The sequence below is a fragment of the Ptiloglossa arizonensis genome, chromosome 5, assembly GCF_051014685.1.
Source record: "Ptiloglossa arizonensis isolate GNS036 chromosome 5, iyPtiAriz1_principal, whole genome shotgun sequence".
Taxonomy (NCBI): Eukaryota; Metazoa; Arthropoda; class Insecta; order Hymenoptera; family Colletidae; genus Ptiloglossa; species Ptiloglossa arizonensis.
In genome coordinates, this window is record NC_135052.1 from 26,670,155 (window position 1) to 26,695,200 (window position 25,046).

At 40.3% G+C, this 25,046-nt stretch overlaps 3 protein-coding genes across 16 annotated transcripts in view; 2 read left to right on the top strand and 1 right to left on the bottom strand.

Annotated features, from left to right (window-relative positions):
* The window catches only part of Hdac4 (histone deacetylase 4), a 68,458-nt gene that overhangs the window by 39,116 nt on the left and 4,296 nt on the right, over positions 1-25,046 (bottom strand). Inside the window, exon 1 of one of the 11 annotated variants that reach the window (XM_076313185.1) lies at positions 12,468-12,619. The exons of 9 other annotated variants lie outside the window; for them this stretch is intronic. The gene's annotated coding sequence lies outside the window, so the exon portion shown is untranslated. Of the gene's footprint in view, positions 1-4,441; positions 4,754-12,467; positions 12,620-25,046 lie in introns of those variants that run through there. One more of the 11 variants, XM_076313181.1, reaches the window with a different exon arrangement.
* LOC143147690 (uncharacterized) lies at positions 12,016-16,877 on the top strand. Of its 4 annotated transcripts, XM_076313205.1 has the most exons (3): positions 12,016-13,115; positions 13,179-13,376; positions 13,943-16,877. In XM_076313205.1, exons 2-3 carry the CDS (start codon positions 13,371-13,373, stop codon positions 14,192-14,194), a joined length of 258 nt encoding a protein of 85 aa, XP_076169320.1. In that variant the 5' UTR covers positions 12,016-13,115; positions 13,179-13,370; the 3' UTR covers positions 14,195-16,877. The 4 variants fall into 4 exon arrangements, with proteins under 4 accessions (XP_076169320.1, XP_076169319.1, XP_076169321.1 ...); XM_076313204.1 differs by having other exon boundaries at positions 12,016-13,376; XM_076313206.1 differs by having other exon boundaries at positions 12,016-13,356.
* LOC143147685 (uncharacterized) lies at positions 19,261-23,757 on the top strand. The gene is made up of 3 exons (XM_076313192.1): positions 19,261-19,833; positions 22,222-22,500; positions 23,348-23,757. The coding sequence occupies exons 1-3, from the start codon at positions 19,348-19,350 to the stop codon at positions 23,591-23,593; spliced, it is 1,011 nt and encodes a 336-aa protein (XP_076169307.1). The 5' UTR covers positions 19,261-19,347; the 3' UTR covers positions 23,594-23,757.

A 25,046-nucleotide genomic window follows, 5' to 3' on the forward strand; every position in this document is an offset into this window, starting at 1 on the left:
AATAAAACTTTCGAGACTTGATTTCAGCTTCTTAAAGAAATTTTCTCTGGACGGAAAAATTTATCTGTGTATGCACTATTATGCATTACACATACGCGAACTTTCATTAAAATCGGTCTTACGAGTAAGAAGAATTTCCTTATAATATAGCGTACGAATACTTTTTGGAGCCACTGTATGCGGCGCGTGGCAGCGAACGTATTAACGTCGATCGGTACGCGAAAGTTGTCGCGAGCGTGGATTCGTCCGTTGTCCGCCCACCCTGTGCCAAAGTTCGTTCCCCCGTTGCTCGTCTTCGGGCCGTTCCGTCGCGACACGACTCGCGCCACTCGTTATGAAACCGGTCCTGCATCTTTCCGCCGTCCCTCTGTTTGTCCTTTCGTCCGTCTCCTTCGGTCGCGCCTGTTCCACGTTCGAAGACGTAACACAAGGAAGACGTAACACAAATATTTCACACGGCGTCGCGTACTCTTTTCATCCGGCGGGTATCGAGAACTGAACGCGCAAAGAAATGGCTGCGTTGTTCGCCCGTCTAGTTCGCGATTTTACGCATCTTGTGATGTAATTTTACACAAGGTATTTCCTAGTTGACAGTACAACCCGGAAAAGGGTACTTCGGAAAAAACGACAAGGGTACTTCGGAGAATATCGAATGCTATGTTTTACATACGAAGCTTCGAGTAAATCGATGAGTGAAGATTCGTCAGGGAAGCATACGTATTGGACGAAAGCGTGAGCGGGATGATCATGCGTAAGTGCACGCGTACTTACGCGAAGAATATTCAACATCGATTTATTTGGAAACTAAGCTTCCTACGAAGAAACATCATTTTACATTTTTAATTTATTTTTTCACGTACTATCTGTTCGGGAAGCTTCTATATAGTATGGATATGTCTACATTCAAGAAAAAGGTCTGTAGTACAAATAGACGTAATGTGAACAAAAAATTTGATCGCAGAAATTAGACAATTGGGTTTATCGTGCAATGAATTCATTCGGGTCTCTGTTCTGCGACGTGGCGTGAATCGACGAGGCGGTGAATGTGTTAACTGGATCTTAGGCACTTTGTACGTTCGTATACGTTCGATTCGACAAAGCATCGTTCATTTCGGGATGGGCACGCGTTTGAAACGAATTTCGAATTCGCGGTGGGCGAAATAAACCCGAACGGTGAGCATCGGAGAAACGAACGAAACGAAACACGATAATGCGTGTAATCCTTTCTACATGAGGCACGCGTTGGGCCGACACAGGGGCCACCATGAAGCGTTGCACATTGATTTTAACCCTGGATGAGTAAGACAGGAAACTTTATCTTTTAATTAATTTTATGCCTGTAGCATTGGGATATATCTCATATCCGGTGACATCTTTTAGCAGCCATGTTGGCTAGGATCCGATTATCCATTCATGGTCCATGATTCATTGTGTTACTTTATTTATACGATTATCAAACAATGAGTATCATTTATGTTTAAAGTAAGAATGAGAAAATAGACAATTTACAAAATATTGAACTATGTATAGTATTAGCAAACTTACTTTATAAAACGTCAATGAAATTGAGTATATAAACACTGTATTTAACCTTAAATACGAGACAAAATTTTATAATTGTAACAACAAGGAGAATTAATAATAACCGATTTCGAAACTAATAGTAAAATAAAAAATGCTTATGTAACGCCAATGCCTTAGTGCGTAGGAGTAAACCAAAATTGAAGAGATAAGAAATGGAGTTTAGTCCACAAATTATGGGTCTTGTCTAGCAGGATTCAACGAAATTATAAGTTGTGAGTTTATAAAATGAAAAACAATTCTTACAAAAATAAATTGGTACTTTGTAAGGCTGACCAACTGTGGTGTTAGATTCTTTAAAATCAAATTTTAGAAGAGAGTTAACAATTTTAAATGGGAGACATCTGGTGGCTGGCAAATAAACTAAAAAAAAAAAATGTTCCCAATTACAAGATTCAAAATGTAATAAAATACACAAGATTATTCAAATTGTAATAAAAAGTATGCTCCGCGCATTGGTTCAACAAATACCTATGACAACACTATTATTCCAAGAAAAACTGTGATTTAGTGGCTACAGTCGAAACATCAGATATTTTTTCCTCAGACGTTGCTTGATTTATACAGAAATATATCATAATCACTTCTTTTACACTCATAATAATTTTTTTCAAAATTATTTTTAGAAGGAACATAAAATGATTGAAACATTTATTGCATTCTTGTGAATAGTATCTGTCCTGAAAACATTTAAAATAGTAACATTTCGTACACGAATATATAACAAATATTGGATATAAAAAATATTAACTTGTAAATTGAGGAAAACGAGTTAACTCGGCTGTACAAAATAAGTTAAAATATCGATGTATTATTTTAAACGATACCATAGTTTACAGTAAAATATTTGTATTTATTGCAGTATAGTCCTAATGAGACTACTTTTTAAATAAAATGTTTAGTTATTTATTCAAAAATCCCTATTCTTACTTATATTATTATATTTGCATTAGAATTAAAGTTAGACATAATTACGTTTACTATGATAAATTTCACGGTTAACAAGTGAAACTGTCATTTATGGCGCAGCTTTTAAGAACTGATGAATATTTCAGAAGTAATCTATAATGTATACATCATGTTCTGTTTAACGACCTTTCTAAAAAGCGTTGTCATTGTGAACCTTCAGTATTTACTTGATATTTGGAGTGCATAAAATATTTTTTTAAAATATTCTTACGATAAATATTAACCGCTTAAAATAAGCGTTGTATATAAGAACGAATCGTAAAGAAAAGTATTTCACTATTCTCGTTTTCCTTCGAAAAACAATTAGAGCAAAAGAATTGGTTACAAAATCTTATTTTCTATGTAAATTCGAACAGTGTACCGGGAAGAAAATCTAACCTGACATGACACAAACCTCGATAGTGTGATTACAAAAATTCAAGCTTTGGACCATCGCTACACTTTGGATAATTATATCGTCGTATGTGTACTTTTTTAATCAATAAGCAAAACACGATGTTTCTTGGTAGATGCTTTGTAAACCATCGAGTATTGGAGCAAGCGATCAAACACGTACAAAATGCTTATGAAGTTCCGTTAAAATACTGCAATACTTCGTGCGATCTGCGTGGAAGGAGGGGTAGAGATTAACGCGTTTGTCGTAACTTTGAGAACTCGCAGCTACGTAGAAATGCGACGGATAGGAACAACAGGTGTCCGGTGTATCGGAAATTGCTTTCAGGTTGACAAACACGGCAAGCTCGCAACGAGGCTGTTTCCCTCGGCGAGACGCGACGCGACACGACGGGACGGGACGGGACGAGACGAGACGAGACGAGACGAGACGAGACGAGACGAGACGAGACGAGACGAGACGAGACGAGACGAGACGAAACGAAACGAAACGAAACGAAACGAAACGAAACGAAACGAAACGAAACGAAACGAAACGAGACGAGACGAGACGAGACGAGACGAGACGAGACGAGACGAGACGAGACGAGACGAGACGAGACGAGACGAGACGAGACGAGACGAGACGAGACGAGACGAGACGAGACGAGACGAGACGAGACGAGACGAGACGAGACGAGACGAGACGAGACGAGACGAGACGAGACGAGACGAGACGAGACGAGACGAGACGAGACGAGACGAGACGAGACGAGACGAGACGAGACGAGACGAGACGAGACGAGACGAGACGAGACGAGACGAGACGAGACGAGACGAGACGAGACGAGACGAGACGAGACGAGACGAGACGAGACGAGACGAGACGAGACGAGACGAGACGAGACGAGACGAGACGAGACGAGACGAGACGAGACGAGACGAGACGAGACGAGACGAGACGAGACGAGACTAGACGAGACGAGACGAGACGAAACGAGACGAGACCAGACGAGACGAGACGAGACCAGACGAGATGAGACGAAACGAGACGAAACGAGACGAGACGAGAATAGCGCGCCTCTGTCGTTGCGAAAGAGCGCTATCGAGCGCGGGTAAAAAGAACGAGGCAAAGATCGAGAGTTCCGTGCAAATGGAAAACATTGATGGCTACGAGAAGTTTGTTCAGGGAACGAACGTTTTCGACCGATCTGTTTCAAGGCGACACGCGGTGTTTACCTTTTACTTCGATCGTAGCGAATCTCGTTTTCACGATCGTGGTCAGGAGGAACGCGGAACTCGCGACGAGTGTTCAACGGTCGGTATGTCGAAGAGGAAGCAATAACCCGGCTGGCTGGTCGACGGTCGCGCTCTGGAAATTGTGGAACGTCGAGAAACGGGGGGGTCAGAAAAAGACGAAGGAAAAAAGATAGACCAAGTGTAGATTCGTTTCTCGTCGGGGGAAGGGGAATGCGCGGCCGCGCGCAACTCAGCGCGACCACGCGTTACGAAAATGCACCTTTCTTTCGACCGAACTGTCATTCGCTCACGACGTACACGGCCACTGCTGCACGCACTTCTCCAACCATCCAACGATGTAAAACTCTAATCGTATTTTCGGCCAACAGCTCACACCACTATCTCAATCACCGAACACCACCGAATATTATACAGAGCACCACCCAAAGTTATTGTGGATCGCCACGGATCGATGTAAAAACACCGGACACCACCGCTCCGGTCGATACGACAAACAGACGAACAAACACCGTGTCGAGCGAGTGAGCCGATGCGACGATTCGAGATCCAGTCGCGAATAGGTCGCGTATTTTTCTCGCGCGCGCGCACACCACGGATATCAAGAAGGAACTGCGCGCGTCGCACGCTACCGCTTCTTTCGCGATTCTCTCGCATTCTCCCGTCGTCGCGCGATGACAGCGCCCTGCCTCGCGAGGCTCGCGAATCTCGGCTATTTATAGAGACCCGGTATTGTTGCGTCCACGCTCTTTCTCCCTCTTACCCTCTCCCATCGGTCGAGCGCGCGCGCGCACGCGGCCAGCAACGTAATCGTAAAGCCACTTCTCTCTCTCCGCGCCTCTCCCTGCCGCCCACCAGTTTATATGCCACCCTCCCATCCTGCTGCTCTCTCGTTGCCGTTTTCGCCACCAATACCGCTCCCAGCTTTGTCCTCCATCTTCATCTGTCCTCTCGCTCCACAGACCAACTTGAACTGGTCGGCGTTGCGCGTACTGTTTTCCTCGCGCTGCCACGACTCGATTCGACTCGTATTTCGACCCCTTTTCCCGCGTTTTCGAACGACTCCAGATTGAGAGATGTTCGGTCTCGCGCTACCGGAAAACCGTGGGCCGAATTGCACGCACCCCGTTCCCGGAAACTGTTCAGTTATCGGCAGCCGGCCGACCCGTTGTGTCGTTGGTCCTTTGAATCGCCGAAACGGAACGGTAATCGCGAACACTAACGACGCCACGCGGACAGATTGTAGTTATCTCGCGAACGCTCGCTCGCTTAGAACGACCGACCCTTGGAAAACTCGAGAAAACAATTCGCCTCGTTTCCCTCCGCGGCAAGAATCTTGGAAATTGTTTCTTGATTCGTTTGTCCGGTGAACGTTTTGCGGTTATTACGTAACGTGTAAGTTTTTTGGTTACATCGTATCCATTCGCTGACTACGATCCGTTCACTACACGCAAATATGGTATAGAACCTCGATTATATCGCCTCGATTTCCATGGCATTATAACCTTAAACGTTTGAATGCCAAGCAGCGCGGTTGCGCTTCTGCTTCGCGTTAAGCGAAATAATTCGTCGTCAGAAACGAGTAAGTCTGCGTAAAACTTGATCGATTTCTTCTTGTGCAATAATAACGCAGAAGAAAATCGAATAAAATCGATGAAAAGGATAACCCAAACTTACGAGTAGAAAGTTTGATCAATTTTTCTTAATATTTTCACCTTGCTTCTTTAACCGTGGGCAGTGTTACTTTCATTGAAACCAGTGGGGGGGGGGGGGGGCGAGCAACCAGCCGACGGAAACGTCTTCGAGCAGGTGGTTTCTGGCTGACCTGTACGACGCGAAATTGCAACGGCGACAGCCAAACTTTTCCAAATGACCGTTTTGATTCGATCGATACTCTTTCTTCTCCATCGCCATCACCCCACTTCCTCGTTCGAGTTTCTTCCATTCCCTTCCCTTTGACGGAAAGCCTCCGACCTCGCGGGTCACGGGAAAGCCACCTTCCAAAAATAGGAGACAAGGTCACCCCTCCTTGGCCCTCATTCCCCTGCTCTGTTTCTCGCTACCCCGAACCCCTGGCGTATCGATCGACCGAACGATAGCCAAACTGTTCGAGTTACGCGGGAACGTCGCACGGACCTGTGAAGTCTCCAACGGGCGGGTATAGGTTAACCCTCCGATGAGGGATATCGGGTCTTCTGTGACCCATTCCTCTGGACTGTTTTCTCTCGTAAGGGGATCCTACCGCTTTTCCGACGGAGATTTTAATGATATAGTAGAGTCTCGATTATCTTTTGCAATAGGGATAAAAGTATTATATTTAAAAAAATTACTTTTTATTAAGTTTTTCACGCCGTTTCTTTTTTATAATTTTTCTGTCGTACTATAAGAGAGCGAGGAAGTTTTCTTTTCAGGCAAATAAATGATCAAATTGAAAACATTTATATTGAATCTAGAAGTCGAAAGATGATATTCGATGGAATATATAGAATGTATTTAATTTTTGTTCCAATGATGATTCATTCGATGAGAATAACGTAATTATACCAACTTGATGATTCATAAAATATAAATTTTTTTTAATCAATCTTGTAGAGCATCAGCAATCATGCTTTCAAAAAATTTAACGATATTCGTCTAAGGTTTAGAACTTCGATATAAAATAGTTTTTATGAAAATAAATTAGTATTTTAATAGCATATTAACATCTTATTAATAATCGTTTAATAGCAATTATATAAAACGAATATTTCTGCCACATCTTTTATTCAGAGATAATGAATCTTATAAGTATACAAATTTTATTGTTAGTAGTGTCAAAGGCATGATTTACTGGGTCAATTTTATTGATGAATTCACTAGTAAAACATGAATTTATATTTTTATAAAAACTTCATTACATTAAAGTTCCATATCCGAAACGAATATCGTGTCATTTATAAAAGTCTTTAAATTTAAGTATCTTACAAGTAAGTGAGTTGGGTGAATGCCAACAACACCTGCTTCATAAACGGAAGAAGATCCAGAATTTAAATCTCCGTGACTCTAGACATTTTTTTTAAATTTTATTTTCAGCGATTAAATTTTATAGATCTTATCTAACATGTATTAACTCTCTCTTTATAAATATAAAAGAAGTATGAATAATTTAATATTTCTATTAAAAAATATATTGAAATTTCAACATATACTGAACTATAACATGGTATATGTATTTCTAGATGCACTTCTTCATATATCAACAAAATCTTCGATGAATCAACGTAGTTCCCTTGTCAGAGTTGAACCGTGTATTTACGTTGAAGTTTGAACCACAACACACCCTTCACCCCTCACGTCTTCGATCAACGTTGTCTAAACTTCAAGGAACACTTTTCATCTAACAATACCCTTACGAGTATTTATATTCTTTCGCGGCTATTTGATTTTTTTTAAACTGAAAAACATAAGTAATTTCCAATTGCAGTTCATTACTCTAAGAAATAAAAAGAAAAGTGTATACACATATATTAATTATAAAATCGGTGGAAAATTTAAGAAGCATTCTACATAAGAAATATTGTGTACTTAAACAAAATCGAAACAATATGTATCAATTGGTTCAATAATAAAAAAAATTGATGATTCAATAAACCAATACGAACACAAATATAAAATTTATATTGAATGAATATTCTGGTTTACTTCGAACTTTTCTTAGTACAATGGTTGTAAATTTGTGAATAAAAGAAATAAATATACTCTTTATTTTTCTATGCACGGGTCGGGTCTCACAGACCCAGTGCATCTAATTTTATCATCATCCATGTATATACTCTTCTATTTCTGAGAGATTTATTATTTTATTTATGAGAATTTCCATTTTATTTTACCAAAGAATATGTGATATAATCAATCGATAAAAAATCTTTGTTTAGAATACTTCAAAAATGTTGTTTGATTTTCAAAAAGGATGTGGTATTAAAAAAGAAATGCAATACTTTTGAGTTTTCAATGAACAAAAGTTGAAGTCGAAAAATATACACAGAGTTCTAAAAAGAAATAACATTACGCTGATATAATTATAATGAGTACAATGATATAAGATTCTAATATAAGAATTACAAAAAGATACCAAAGAAGTGTACGAAGAAAAATAATCATACAGAAGAAGATGAAAAAAGAAGAAGAAAAAGATGGTTAAAAAAAGTAAAAAAACGATTCGAAAGAATTCTCAGATTAGGAGTATTACGTGTAAATTCGAAATACATTGGAACAAAATACGTAGATTGCGTCCAAAAATGGTATTGACACCATAAAAACAGTATTCGACCTTCGAGAACAAAAAATACGAAAAAATTAGGTTTAACCATATAGGTTTAACCTTGCATATACAAAGTCATTCTTCACTCTACCAAACGCTAAAACAATATTATGTAATATATTATGCGAAGTAAATATATACTCCGTGATTAAAAATATTCTCTGCGTTTGTAACAGTTAAATAAAAATATTTACAAACTTAACCCTCGTACAGAGAGGTTAAAAGAGTACGGTTGCAACCCTATCGAGACGAAAACGCGTGGAAAGAAAAGAGGTCCTTTCTGGCTCGATGACAAGCAAACTCGGTTGCAGAGAAAATCTCGAAGACACGGAAACTCCCAATGACGAGACACCAGCTACTTCGGTCGCTCAGTCAAAATAGGGCGAAGGGTGACGGGGGTGTTGAAAAACGAGCGATAGGTGTGTCGGTGTAGAGATTTTTCTAAAAGATGGCGCGCGTTGGGTAGCGCCGCTCGTGACTCTAATCCATCCAGGGTCTCTCATCACTTCCGACTATTTATAGACGACCGCTCGATATGATGTACCGGCGTTATTTTTAGCGGCTTACCTAGCTACGGCCCTTTCACCCCTTCGAAATAGCACTTGGGTAGACTCGAACTGGAACGGCATTTGTTCCTCGCCGAGGGGATATAAAAACCACCATTTTCGTCTACTCGAAATCATCGAACGCTAAAAAAACTTTCCGGAACCATTTCTCCCTGTTCAACGATTACCATAATGGAGGACATACGGAAGCAAAAGTAAAGCGACACGGCGACGTGAATATCCATATTCACGTTCACCGCGCCGTAATTCATTCCAATTCCGTTTGTTTCTTCGACGTAGCACGATCGCTACGGACCGCCCGATTCCACGTTCCGACGAAAGTCGACTGCCACTAGGAACAAATTCGTTAGTAATCGACGGACTCTCGTACCTATGTCGTTTCTACGAACTCTGTCACCGTAGTCACGCGACAAACCTGAAAAACAACGTTTATTTGCGCAGTCGATCACGTAACTCCGTTTAATTACGTGTTCGCGCAATTATGCCGTGAACTGCTTTCCTCTCGAAATAGCTGAATCGATACGAGCGTTCCGAACGTCCGGAGGCTCGCAATGTCCTACCAACGTGTTACCCCAATACCCCCTCGAATTTCTGAACTGGAATGAGCGAGAACTGCCAAGCTGGGGCGGCGATAAAAGTGTTTGTGTCGTGTGTATGTGCTCGCCCGCGCGTTCACGCCCTCCCCCTCTCTCTCTTTCTCTCTCTTCGTAGAACGAGAGAGAGAGGACGAGAGAGAGAGAGAGAGAGAGAGAGAGAGAGAATTCGCTTCGTAGGTGGTCGCTCGGTAATACGCCGTATGGCGTGCTAGGACAAAAATAGTGGCGGTCCCGTTCGAAAATACCGACTGCTAAAAATACGAGCAAAAATAAACGTCTACACGTGCAAAAACACGTATTAATATTCGTTGCGCGTCCGACGTCCATGTTTTCCTGGCATTAGAGGAGGACGCCGCGACTGGCAACCGAAGGGGAAAGCGAATTCGACGAAAGGACCGAACCGCGAACGATAGAAGCGAGAGGAGGTAACCGATGAGACGAAGAAAAAAAAACGTGCAGCGACGAAAGCTTTCTTTCGACGGGTCGCAAGGCCTTGGGGGATTAGCACGGTTCGAGACGGCGAGAAAATTCGGACGCGGAAGGACAATCGTGTGGGTTTCGAGCGCGGTGTATTCAAAGAGCCGTAAAACGTGTCACGAGTAGCACTCGTGTAACTCGTTGGCGCCACCGCGACAGGGCGCAGCGGCGCCTCTCCTGACTCATTGGAAACGAAAGCGGCGGCGACGCCGACGCCAACGACAACGACGTCGCGACTACAACGAGAAAAAGAATTGCACTGGGTGGAACGATATCCCTTTCAACGACTTTTGTGCGACCGAAAAAGTTTAGTGGATCGAAAGAAAACAAAGGACACGGAGACCGAAAGAATGGAACGAAAGGCGTTTGGCACCGTTTAACAGCGGTAGCGAAGGCCTCGCTGGTCACTTGAACGATGAATCGATGGGGAGATATCGGTCGCAGCGGAAATATAGTAGCGCGTACTTTTTACGTTCCGAACTGTAACGAAGGAAAGCATTATAATTCATTAATTATTTCTCTTACACAAATAACACGTTTTAAGACGTGTAGAATCTCTTTTCCTGTATCCTCTAATAGAAAAATAAAAAAAGTGACACCTTGTTCACTGCATATTTAAACCACATGTTTCATGATAATCACTTTTACGAAAAATTTTCGATTTGAATTTAACGGGAATACTTTTTTTTAATTAATTGGGATAAGATCAGAATTTTCAAAATCTATTAATTTGTTAAGTATATAATGCGAACTGAGAACAATTTTAATGTATATACATTATGTACTTCGCATATTTTAAAGTTTCAACATCATTGACAGTTTAATTAATATATTTATGAATACAAAATAGTATCAAATTCATACGTCTAAAAGTATCGTGACGTTTTCGTCTGAGTTAATTATTTAAGATTCGAAAGTGAAAAAGAATTATTATTATTATTATTATTATTATTATTATTATTATTATTATTATTACTATAGCGTTTTTATTACGCGAATAAAGGAAATGTATACATTTGTTAGGTTATTTTTGAAATTATTGTGAAAGCGATGTATAGCCACTTTAACCTATACTCAAGGATGTGAAACATAATAAAATATGAAATAAATAGATCTAGGAAGAATTATAAAAAGCGTTGGTGGATGAATGTATTCGATGGTATTTTTGAATGTGGAGTAGGCTCGAATAACGAATGATAATAAGTAGGAAAACAAAGCCTGGAATTTATAAGTGTAATGGATATGGAATAGAAATAAATGTCAACGCGTGGGATGGGCAGGTATTAGTGGAATTGTATGTATTAACATCGGCGTATGACGCGAATGGGGTAGCAAAGATAAAAATGACTTTTCAGAGAGAAGAAACGTGATCAACAATGATACGGAACGTGAAATCTAGTGCGTGTGTGTAGGCGGTAATGACAGAGAAGGGTGGATAGATAGATAGATAGATAGATAGATAGATAGATAGATAGATACACAGAGAAGGATATGAAACTGGAAAAGGAAAAAGAACGGAAGAGAAGGGGGTCTCGACTCTCGAGGCGTGAGGTGGAAGGTGGGGGGGGGGGGGGGCAAGAGACGCGAAGGATATAAATAGAACCGATACTCGGTCCGTGGACTTGTCTAGGGTGACCTTTGCGCGAAGCAACGTCTACTTTCACGGCGCGCTATTAGGCTAGGTTATTGGTTCCGCCTCTTCTCTTCGTCTCCCTTCGGCTGGATGGCACCGTTTGCGAATCTGGGTTATGTTTACTACCCCCTCCCGCTTCGTACACCTCCGTGTACCTTCCACGAGGTCTGCGCGTGCACGACTTTGGCGCCTCCTACGCAACTCGATGGTACGCACCCAACCTCCATGTTCCCTCGAAAAAATGGGAGATGGTCATTTCCCGTTTGCGCGACCGTTTCCCGTTTCGACAATTCGGATAGCACGGAAAGACGATTCGCAGAGGGGTTCGTCGTTACTGGAGTGAGATAATCGAACACGGTAGCGGGAACAACAATAGATGCGGGAGCGTTGCAAGCGAAAAAGAATTTGAGGTTAAAGGAAAGATGGACGAAGGAGACGCGCGTCTCGAGTTTGCGATCGCGAAAGTTGAACCAGTGGCGAAGCGCGAACACCACCGTTCGCGTAGCAACGGGCCGTCGCGATAAAAATAGAAATAGCCGCGGCGATCGATCGACGCCGTTCTTTCCCGTCGCGCTGACCAGCCGATGAAAACGATTTCGGTGTTGGGTCCCGGTGGTTTACGATTTGATGATCGCGATCGTGAGAACGAAACGAAACGAAACAAAACGAAACGAACGAAGCAAAATGAAACGGAACGGAAGGATGCAAGTACTCACGGGGAAATATACATGCGATCGGGTTGATTCGCGGAGAGACGACGACGAGTGGATGGCGAGACTGAGCGACAACGAGAACGTTGGCTGCGCGTAAAGGATCGGAAAGGCTCGCGACGAGCGAAGGGAGGAGAGAGACGGGCAACACCCACACCGCGGGAACGGAGTGTGTTACGACGCGACGAAATTAGCACGGGCACAATACGCGATCCCGCCTTCACTCGGAAAAATAGATTTGGCAGGATTCCAAAGCCCGGCTGTGAATAGACCCCAAATATATGGATCATCGTCGTCTTTTGCGTTCCTCCTCGCAGTTTCCATCGCGGTGAAAGCGACCTTTTCGCCGCCGCGTTCCTCACGTAACGCGAACCGTTTTCTTCTGGTGTCGCAGCGAACCTGCAACCACCGAACTGCTCGCGCTTTCGAATGCTCGTGTGTGGCTGTTGTCCCCCGCCCCGTGACCGACTCGTGACCGCCGCGTAACCAGTCGGTCCACACCACGGGAACGCGTCCTCGCGTTATCGAGCGCGTACGCCAGACCATTCTAGCATCCTTGGGGAACGACGGCAAACCGTGCAAAAATAAATGGAGCCGATGAAAATAAACTTCGCGCGACTGTTTTACGCGCGCCACTGTCCGATGCAGTCACAGGTATTACAATAATTCTTCGTTTTAAGATCGCCGCTCGAAGACTGCCAGTTTTCTTTAACCCAGGGTCAACGGAGAATTTTTTCTCGCAATTGGTCGAATTCGAACAGGCCGCTCGAGGGGCATTGTGAACGAGATGTAGATATCGGGAACGAGTGGAACAGAACAACGATAAGCAAGTGGTTGAAATTTCGAAGCGATGCCGAACGTGTATCGACGTGTTAACACTAATGCAAATTAAAATGTATACTTCTCATTATGAAAGTAATCTTGAAATTTGTACACTTATATCTTTACAAGAGTAATACTAATCTATTTGCAAGTTTTTTTTAACCAAAATCAGTGTTAACAGGCCCTTATTCGAACTAATTTTAATTACGATTTATTTTCATAATTTCGAAGGAATTTTCAACTATATATGTTACCATCGACACAACCTTGCATACAATAATAACATTAAACCGGAAACGTGTGGGACTAAGTATAAAAATAAAATACAAATACACGAGAATGATAAGTTAAACAAAATTGTATACCATCGAGAAAATCATGTTTACCGACGCGTTTTTGATTACGTTAACAAAATACTTTTAGACAGCATTTTTTTTTTGTAAACCTTTTTCTTATACCGAAAATAATTTCAACAGCTTGCCGATATTAATACAATAATTTTTCGTCGTAAAGATCTAAATAGTTTTGTACAGACTACTAAAGTTTTCGTTTACCGTAAGTGAGCAAAGTGAACAGAATGTATAATAGCTTGTCGCGCTACAAGAGCATAGTTCAAGGTCAAATATCATTTGTTTATTTTTTATCTCTGTTGGTTTCAGAGTCACGGAGTCAGTCCCGTTGTGCGCGCGTGCGTGTGCTCGCGCGAGCACGCACGTGTTTGTGTACGTGTCGGACCATGTAGTGTTCGTGACTGTGAATGTATTGCTAGTGTCTGTGGCTGTGGCAGTGACGTTGCCCGGAGAGTTGCCCGAAGATCGTCGAGGACGGACAAGGCAGGAAAACAAGAACGTTACGTAAATAGAATCGGTCAATGCTGCTATGGGAACACCGAAGAATCGTGCGGGGGTTGACGAGGATTGGGGTCGGGGAGGCAAGCGTGGGGCGCGGCCTAAGTGTACGCGTAATCGAGCGCGCGTTTTCCCCACGACACGGAAACGCAAAACTGAACGACGAATCGTCCCGTTTTGGTTTCCGAAATTTTCGAAAATATAACCTAAAACTCAACGGGAATCTCATACCGTAAAGAAACGTATACGGTAATTTCCGATTGTAAGTGACACGTTTGGAACCGCTGATTTACTCGAAAGCGGGCGAGACAAGACAACAGTGAAATAAAAATCCTTGTATTTCTCATTATTTCTTTATGAAAATATTATAAATACATTCGCGAGGTTTTCCCGATTAAAATGAGTCCAAACACGACCTTGTTCGGAATTGTACAGATTTTCAAAATTTTGAATGTTTCATTTTTTGTGTAGTTAAAAATCAACCGAAAGTGGTCGTGTTTGTACTCATTTTCATAGATAGAGACTCATCGATCCGTTAACAATACTTTCGTGTAGATATAATAAAAAAAATTTAATTCTTAGTATTCTATAATGGATGAAAACTAACCTGGGCACTTTTATCGTTTAAAATATCGTATGTGGTACATTTCCGTTCTAAAGTGTCCAATTATAAAATAATTTCAAGTTCAAACAACGGAATCATCCGCGCCACTAATTATATATTACACGGATGACCATTTTCCAATGCAAAATAAAATTTGTACACTTTTCGGTACATCTTCATGAGAGTGTTATCAATAGATTGGTGAGACGTTTCCGATGAAAATAAGTCCAAACATGGCCGTATTCGAACTATTATTAGTTACACGATGTTGAATGTTTCACAGAAATTGTACGATTAAAAATAATTCGAACCAAGACGCATTTGGACTCAATTTAACCGAAAAAATCTTGTAAATTCATTCGTAACATTTTCATGAAAATATAAATTGGGGTATTTTATATGTACATTTAAGAATCCGCAACAACAATGTATAATACCAATATTAATAATAGAATGAAAAAACATAAAAAGATTTATTTTACATTAGTTTTAATACTCCGTTGCTAGGATGCGTCGACCATCGAGCGCACGTAATGCGAGACTCACTCGCTGTTACCGTCTCGCTCGCTCTCAGTGTATCCCATTCACGCGAGACTTGATCACGGTTTGAGATAAAAATCGCTACCTACCTCCTTTTCAAGCACCCGGTTCCAATTTCGTCGCTCAAAAACGGAAATCACCGTGTCCGTATTTCGTGTATCGTTGCAATTGTCTATTGGTTTAACAAGGTAGAATAAAAGAACAAAGCGCGTCGTGTAACGTCACGTTAATCCCTGCGACGCGTATCGTTTCGACGCTTGTGGAATTGCGATATAAATAGCATCGTTCATTGCGCCGGTTGATAACGACCACCGCGTCGTTTCGTTTCGCCGTCGACAAACCAATCTGTCGCTAACGCGGTTTAGTTCGACGAGAGCAGTGTCTTTCGCGGTGGCGGATCGATACGTTGGTACCTATTATTAGACGAGTCCGGTGGTCACGACGATTATCGCCCGTAACGATATCGTTGTTCCTTCGCTATCGCGGAGTCCTTGACGTTAATACACGCGTACCCCTCTGAACGTAATCCGCAGCAAATTCGCCAAGATCGTTCGAAGAAACAGAATACACTCGTAAGGGGGACCTTTTTTTTTCCAATACCGACCGTTCGTGCGTCGTCGAATGCGTGTACGTGCGTGTGCGTCTGCGCACGCGCGCGGGCGCGCTCACTCGCCCAAGCGCGCTCGATCGTTGCGCTGCAGGTGCTAGCGTAAAAAGAAGAAGGAAAAAGCGAGTCTGATTCGACGTAAGCTCGCCAATATGTGCGCATGCATAATACCAAGCATAACCAAGTAGTTTATTTATAACGTCGCGGAAATACACTCGACGCCTTTATTGTAAAACGTTGTGTAACACTGGTCGTGTGTGTTACGTAAACCAATCGAACATCTACGTTCGCAAAAGAACAAGCCGGGTGCGCGTTTCCAACGTTCCCGAGATGACGGGAATACCGATCGGCAAACGATCGCTGAACGACGTTCTGGACGAACAAGAATACGAACGCTTTAAACGTCGCCACGGAGAGGGATATCTGGTACTTTCGGTTGACCGTAACCGAAAGAAAACGAACCCAGGAAATTGCCCGCGATATTCCCCCGATGTTACGCGATTCCGGTCGAATCGGTTTCCGCGCTGAGCGTCAAACGCCGACTCGACCCGAACATCTCCGATAGTTGGAAGCTCACGAGACTCGTGCACTCGAAGGAAATATACCTGACCGCGCTATACAGATGCATGGTCACCGCTGGTAGAGTAGGGGTCCCTTTCTAAGCGCGATGCGCGAGAAGAGGTGCGCGTAATGCGCGGCGACTGTGCATCTGTACAAGCGCGGCCAGGTTTGTTTGACCGAGCCTGTGCGACTCGAAATTAGTCTCGCGATACGAATTACGCGTAAACTCGGCATCCAAACATATGCATGTACGCAGAAGTATTAGAAACATATTCATATTTTTTCAAACAGCTGTAAATGTCTATTTAGATGAAATTGAAATATTTTTCAAGCAACATTTAATTTTCGACGATTAAATTTTGGTCTTTTTTAGTATGGAACCATCTAGAATAATATATATTTATAAAGAGTGTTAAGAAATTTATGACTATACATTGAAACACGATACAAAAGAAAAAGTTACTTTTTCGCTTTTATAAAAATTGTTGAAAATAATGGTGGTGAAATTGATTTTTATCTTATTTATTAAATTTTTTTTATGTGTACATTTTTCTTCAAAAATCATAAAGAACTTGTTTAAAAAATTTATTTACATTTTTAATAGCTTTGAAGATATCGGTAGAACTTTTGGGATATAAATATTACACCCGATGTATTTTCAGTTATAAATTGTTGAAAGTGTACCTTATAAATGTTACGCAAATGAATTCGAAAAATAAACATAGACGTTTCTTGTATAACCAAATTGATAATCATTGCACCGAATATCGCATCTAATATTAGGAAATAAATTAAACAATCTGGCAATTTCCGATCACGAAGCAAGATATGTTATCCTTAAAGAAATTGTGTGAATTTATTTAAAGATCAGATTCGATAAATTACTGATCGATTTAACCCGAGTTATTAATAAAATGTGCTGCAGTTAAAAAATTAATTTTTGAACTTGTATTTAAATAACGAAACACTCGTTTGGCAGTAACAAGTTTGAACAAAATTATATATTGAAAAAAAGTCCCGATGGAGTTGGAACACATAAAAAAATATTTCCTTGATAGACACATACCTTAATTAGCTACACCGCGTCCTCTGTCGTCGCAATTCTCAATTAAAATTCGCAACGAGTTTAATACGAAATATGCGTTTAGTAAACTATCAGCTTAAGCCTGTTATCAAAAATATGTATCATTAATTTCAATATTTCAAGTCACTGTATAAAATCGTATTAAAAGTAATATCATTATTTTTCAGCATTGAACAACTTTCAGTTGGAAAGCGTTTGAATACTTTCGCGATCCATATTTATGTTTATGTAGCACGAGCGAACCGTCGACTCATGCGAAGAGGTGGCAGAGGAAAGTAGCGATGGGACATGGGACTGACGTGTTTTCATACCGTCGAAGCATTAACGTTTGAATTTCTTACGCGTGTATCGATTCATAAAAATAATTAAAAATACTCGAACAATTATTTAGGTAAAAAATTATTTGAATAATAAACAACTCTAATGTAAACTATTTAACTACATTGTTGCGATATATTATCATTTAAATTATATCGATACTACAAGGAATATCAACAAGTATATACACCTCACTAATCAATGACGACTTATTTCTATTAATGTTCGCGAGCCTGTCTATTTTACATAAAGTAACATTTTTACCACGAATGAATAATGGTCGCTTGATTGACGACTCCAATGACAGTACCACTAAATCCACAAATAGAAAATAAACAAGATGTTATTGTCGAGTTTTTAATGCGGAACTATATGTCGTGCTTGGATATTGATTGCAAGCAATTGAACTTTTTTATGTGAAATGAGAAGATTCAAAACGTAAAATTAACAAAAACTAGCAAGAATATCGCTGTAATACTAATTTAATTGAAAAAAGAAAAATTATTTAAATAAACCAATATTCTCATAAATGTATTAATTAAAACATTTACGATGTACAAATTAAAAAAACTTGGTTGTTTATACCAAAGAAGAGTATATTATTTAACGTTTTAAGATTTATTAAAAAAAACAAGTTCTTTACTTTTACTAATTTACAAGTGGTTCCACACAATTGAGACAAGTTGTATCTTCAAAACGGTTAGAGACGACATATCCTTTTTTTAGTTTTTGAAACGATCCGTATTCGCGAAAAATAAATTTTAATTTATAGAAGTATCTACACATTGGTAGCTTCGATTACATTTAATGAACACAACGAGCATATCTGTTTTCGCGCTATTCGTAAATGCCATGATTTTCAACCACTGAGTTACGGAATGAACCTTTACCAATGACAAAGTTAATCTTACATTGGTTGATATTAGCAGTGAATTTATGTTTAGAAAACATTGCACTGCGTAGTTTATAATACGTAATAGTGCACGAGAATAGCTCAGCGAAAATATACTGATAAGCAGAAATGTAATTTAGCAAACTTTTAACTGTCAACGGATACAGTTTTTATTCGTTGGAAGAGCTGAACGATCTCCGCACCGTTTCTGATTCACTCCAGCAAAAACGAGATGAAATGAGAATGACCGAGACGAACGAAGTATCTGTCCCTTTCCCTCTTTCGGACGCTCCTGATACTCCCGTTCTTTCCGTGCAACGTTTCGTCCGTCTCGTTCCCTGTTCCCTTTCACTCCCTCTAACTGGATCTCGTTCCGTCTCATTCTCTCTTTCACAGAGAAAGAAGCAAAAAGAAAAAAAAACAACAGCCGCTTGGGAGTCGTGGCTCTGTGTTATACAATACGCGCATGCCTGAGACTCCTGTTCCCCGCGAATATATACCGTAACATATATCGGTCCTATCGCCGAGGGTAAACGGGTTAAACGAAGCGAGCCTAGGCACATTTGCTCGTCGACTGTTCGTTATCGAAATACAATCCGATGAAACAGCAATGGCGACAGTCGTCGCGAAAGGAATTCGTGCTCTGTCAACGACGTATCGTAAATTTCGTCGAGCGAATTCGTTCGAATCGCCCGATATCGTGACGGTGCACTGTAAATTTCGTCGAACGAATCTGTTCGACTCGTCCGACGTCACGAAGCTCGAGCGAGGGGAGTCGCGGTCGAAGTCGATTCGCGGAAAAGCTGGAAAGGCGTGTCTCGGGTTCGTCACGGGAATCGTCGGCGGCTGTGGCGCGATTCTTTACTTCCTGGACAGATCAGTGAAGGCGTACGCCAGCACGATCGCGTTGCCAAGGTACCCCTGGGAGTTCAACCGTACGTTGAAGTCCTTCGATCACGCGGCACTGAGAAGAGGATGGCAAGTCTACAGAACCGTTTGCTACACGTGTCACAGTCTGAAATACGTGTGCTTCCTCGATCTGGTCGAAGTGACGCACTCCAGGGAGGAGGTCAAAGCTATCGCTGCCGAGTTCGAGGTTATGCGATTTAACCATACTTCCTTTGCATCTAAGAAACGCAATGGTTTTTTTTTTTCTTTTATTTCGTTTTTTAAACATTTAACCATCGCTGACCCAACGATACCATACGGGATCGTAAATTTCGAGCCTCGTATTTTCGCATAAACTCTTCTTGATGATTCTATTTGACGTCGCTAACGCTTAGAAATATGATAAATAGTGGCATTTGGCAACTTAGTTGCCTCTGTTTACAGAGAGTTAGTGGTTGCATTATTAAAACGGTTGGGAACGAAATGTCAATGAAACGACTTGCCTTGCATCAATGCGTATATAAGTATATTGAAAACGTAGATGTATTTTATTTTATTTTTAGTTTCAATTCATATTAGAAGGCTAATGAATGGTACCACAACAATGTATTCATTCGTTATATCGATATCACAAATTTAACATCTTTGTTTTATTCTCATAATTTCACATACCAATGGCACTTTACGGACAAGTTTAAATAAAAATGAGATAATTTAGATTTTATATCGCGATGTTTTATCGTGTTCAATAAAAAATGTAAAATTTTTTCAAAATTCTGAGAAAATTCCCTTTCTGTTCCATGGTGGGTATTGAATTACCAGTATTCCAAAATAATAAAAATAACACTATTTTATGCTTTTCATTATACATATATTCATGAGAGTGTTACCCAAACATTGCTAAGGCTTTTCTGATCAAAATAAGACCTCATTTGTACTGATTTGAACTGTACCTTATACCAGTAGTGGTCAACCTTGAAAGATACAGGTACTATCATATAAATTTCATAATTTTTGGCCAACTACTAATTGAAACTCTTATAACCGATATTACAAACACAAGCACAAAATACACCCTATATCTTTCAAGCTTGAGCACCACTTGTATAATATACAGTTAAAAATAGTACAAATCAGGTCGTGCTTGGACTCACTTTTATTTGAAAAATATAATTAATTTGTTAATAATAATCTCAGAAGGATATAATAATACGTATCAATTTTAATTTTAATAACTCTATGAAATTTGATCCCCTGCGCGTGCTCATTGCTTTTATCTGAAATTAATTCCTTTCCATCCATCCGAGGTAAAATTATTTCGTGCAACTTGGTATTAGCGTATTTCACGATCTCACCATAAATATACGTCGTTTGAAATAAATTCTCTACAGTGGAAAATGCTAGAAAAATTTAACGAGATATTCCTCGTCATTTTTTCACGTCGAATTTAATAACAAGAAAGAAAAAAATTTCTCTTTAATTGTTCAAAATCGTATCAGAGTTACTTTTTGTTTCTCAAATGAAACATTATATTTTCGTTTTGGATGAAATAGGAAAAGACTAATTTAACTCGGTGATTCGATATAACCTTGAAATAATCAAAAATTATGCAAAAGCAAAAAGAATTGTCAAAATATCCAAGAAAAAAATTCTCTGTTAATTGTCTGAATTTATTTGTGCCAGATATGTTCAAAATTACCACATTCGCTTCATAAACGTAGTTATAGTTTATTATTGTTATCTAACACGACGATGCTCGGTCTCATTATACATTAATCACGAGGAATTAAACGTGGCCCTCTAATAAATTCGTCAACGAGATTAGCACTAGACTATTTTTTTTTAACGGCGGTACTTAAAAATTCTTGTTTATCGAGCAGCACCTACAACGTTGGAGAACACGAAGAGGCGAATTACTGACTCATGTACAAGTGTATCAAAACAAACGATTGCCCTCGCGGTCAATGTATCGTTTCGCAACAGGCTACAACAGTGTTTACGGGTAGAATGTGGAAATTTCGAGTATATCCTGTAAACAAAGCAAGTCGTGTAGCAGAAAACGTGGTTGAGGCGTGTTTCGAGTATTTCCCCTTCTCTATGATATATGATCGGATCAAAGTCGCCTTCGATAATAATATTCGAATAATAATGATCAAAATAATAATATTCGAACGGTAATATTAAAAATAATAATATTGGAATAATAATATTAAAAATAGTAATATTTGAATAATAATATTGAAAATAGCAATATTCGAATAATAATATTAAAAATAGTAATATTCGAATAATAATATTAAAAATAGTAATATTTGAATAATAATATTAAAAATAGTAATATTTGAATAATAATATTGAAAATATCAATATTCGAATAATAATACTAAAAATAGCAATATTCGAATAATAATATTAAAAATAGTAATATTCGAATAAACACTCAAATATGTAAGGTTTGACCGTAGCTTTCGAATACTTAGAAAATATTTGAGTAGTACCAGCCTTAGTAAAAAATCATCTTTGATGAGATCAGATTTTGAATGATTGTGCGAGTTCGACCTATAACCGTACGTCCTGTCGCCCTGATTTCGAACAGGTCGACGACGGTCCCAACGAACAAGGCGACTACTACAAGAGGCCCGCGAAATTGAACGACAGAGTCCCACCGCCGTTTCCGAACGAGGAAGCGGCCAGAGCGGCCAACTTTGGCGCGTATCCACCGGATCTGTCGCAGATTATCCACTCGCGAAAGCGTGGCACCGATTACATGTTCTCCTTGTTAACTGGATGGATCGACCCACCAGCGGGTATACATTTGGCCGACGGACAATACTTCAACACGTATTTTCCCGGCGGTATCACCACTATGGCGGAAGTACGTTGCAAACTTGAGAATCGAGAGTCTCCTTTCCCTCTCAACTATATACAGTGTAAATTGTAACACTTGGAACCAACTTTGGCGATGGGTTGAGAACACACAAAACACTGAAAAAATATCATAAATTTGGAGAACGATAATATTCTGCGAAATATTTCATTCCAAGGGTCATTGTTTATAAACAACTTTAACTTTAATACTTCTTTCGTACAAGCGTGTCGAGTAAGTAGAGTATCTGCTTCGTGGGCGGGGAGGGGACGGGGGGTTGGAGGTCTCGAGTTCGAATCCTTGTTGACCTAGATCTCTTTTCCAACTTTTATGTTGTATAATTAAATTTCGTGCTTATTTGTCAAGTATTACAATCCATTTACATAAATCCCTCAACAGAAAACAAGACCTGTCTTAAAATACGCTACTCCCAACTTGCGCTACAGTATTTCTTCGCAAAGAGTTGGCCTACACGCATGCTACCGATTCACTCTCTGTCCTACGAAGGCGGAAGCAAGAAAGCGAGTCAAGGGAACTGTACGAGACAAGCGAAGACTCGACCCCCCCCGCCCCACACACACACACTTTCTCTCCTGCTCCATCTTTCGGACGCCTTCGTGCTTCGCGTGGAATTCTTCGTCCGCCTCGTACGGTTCTTCGCTCGCTTTCTGTCCCTTTCGCTCGCACTCCCCTTCGGTAAGATAGAAGCGAGAAACGGCCGCTCGGGAATCATCGTATCCCTCCTACATTACATAGCGCGCGCCGATCCCGAACCCCTGTGCTTTTCGCGCAGAAATACTGTATGTACATATATATCCGTAGTGTATACATATTCTTTTCTTTCCCACTTTCGCAGATGTTTTTTGACGGCCTAGTGGAATACGACGACGGTGTCCCGGCGACTAAGTCGCAAATGGCAAAGGACGTGGTAGAATTTCTTTCGTGGTCAGCGTCGCCAGAGCATGACACGCGAAAGATGCTGTTTCTGAAGGGTACGGGAATCTTCCTCGTGCTACTAATCACGATCGCGCACATACACAGGCGAAACATTTCGCACTTCAGGAGTCGACAGATAATCTATATACCGAAACGCACCCACTGAACCGGCGGATCGTTTACCGACGGATGAATTCACGACAAGACCAAGTAAGAGAAATGCCGCGCTGGCCTAGCGATGGGACCGATTCAACGATACAAGCGTTAATATCGTACTATGGATTATCAAGTACGCTCGTGCGGTGTCAAACAGATATAGAAAAATTAGTCATTGATATTACCGAGACGTACAATTGACATTTTTTATAGAATCGATGTTACCATCAGAGTTTAATTAATTGTATATATTCAGTAAGGAGAGTGCATACATTTACTGTTTAATTTCATCAAGAAAAGTACTGATATAACATTGCCTGCTTCCTTGTTGATTTCCTTTTCACAGTTGTTTATCATGTTAACAACTTCTCTGATTTCAATGATCTTGAAGTATGGTGATAGAGAAGGAAAGTCACTGAATATTCTCAACTTATGATTAAGGAATGTTCGTATCTAATTAAAAAATTTTAGATATTATAAAATTAAAAAAAATTCATTTTAAAGTTAAAATGGAAGTTTACTAGTCATTATTGCCCTAAAATAGACATGTTCCAATTGATTAATAATTAATTTCAACACTCTTATTATCAAATCTAAAGTAGAACAAATAAAAATTAGAGTTATTTGAATAAATGATTGCTAATGTTAAACAAGGTTCATGATTGTTCCAAAGCGATATATGATGATTGCGTATGATTTTAATCTTGGTTTAAACTCAGATGGCTGCCATGAAAAGCGCAAAGCTTCCGATTGGTGGGTTCCAAACGATATTCACCCATTCTACCAATCGGAAATCGGAACTCGCGTATAGTGTCAATCGCTTCAATCTCGTGCCTGCGGAGACGTGGTTTTGCACTTAAAATAAGGATTCTAATAATTAAGGAAGGGAATACTTTCCAGATTTAATCAAGCTTCTTTCTTCAATGTTTCGAGCCACGTGTTTGCGAAATATCTAAATGAAGATAGTTTGTTTACTACAAATTAAGAACCGTTATGAAAAACCATACAGAAGATAATACGGTCGATAATACACCGGGAGATAAATTATTTTTCGTTCTGTAAAACTCGTGAGCCTTTTCCCTTTAACGTACTTTGAAATCAGTGAACTCGTTAACATTGTATCCTGGGTGTGTTAAAATGTCTATTTCCGTAAGAAACATTTTCGAAATTTTTCACGGACACTTTCCTTCCTCGTAGGTCAGAAACTAAAAATAAAGTCGGTACATAACAGTTCGTGGAGTCCCCCTCCTTATCAGTCCCATCGCTACGCGTTACTGACGCGATATAGTCCGCGAGAACGGAATCCCTGAGTCGAGATCGACGGGCGCGACAATCGAGACCTCCCGCGCTATTAGGAAGAAACGATGGAGAACCGATCGCGCATCGCTTCGTCTCGTCTCGCCTCACCTCGGCTCACCGCGCCACGCCGCGCCTCGGTCGGTCGATTCGGCTCGGTTGGTAGC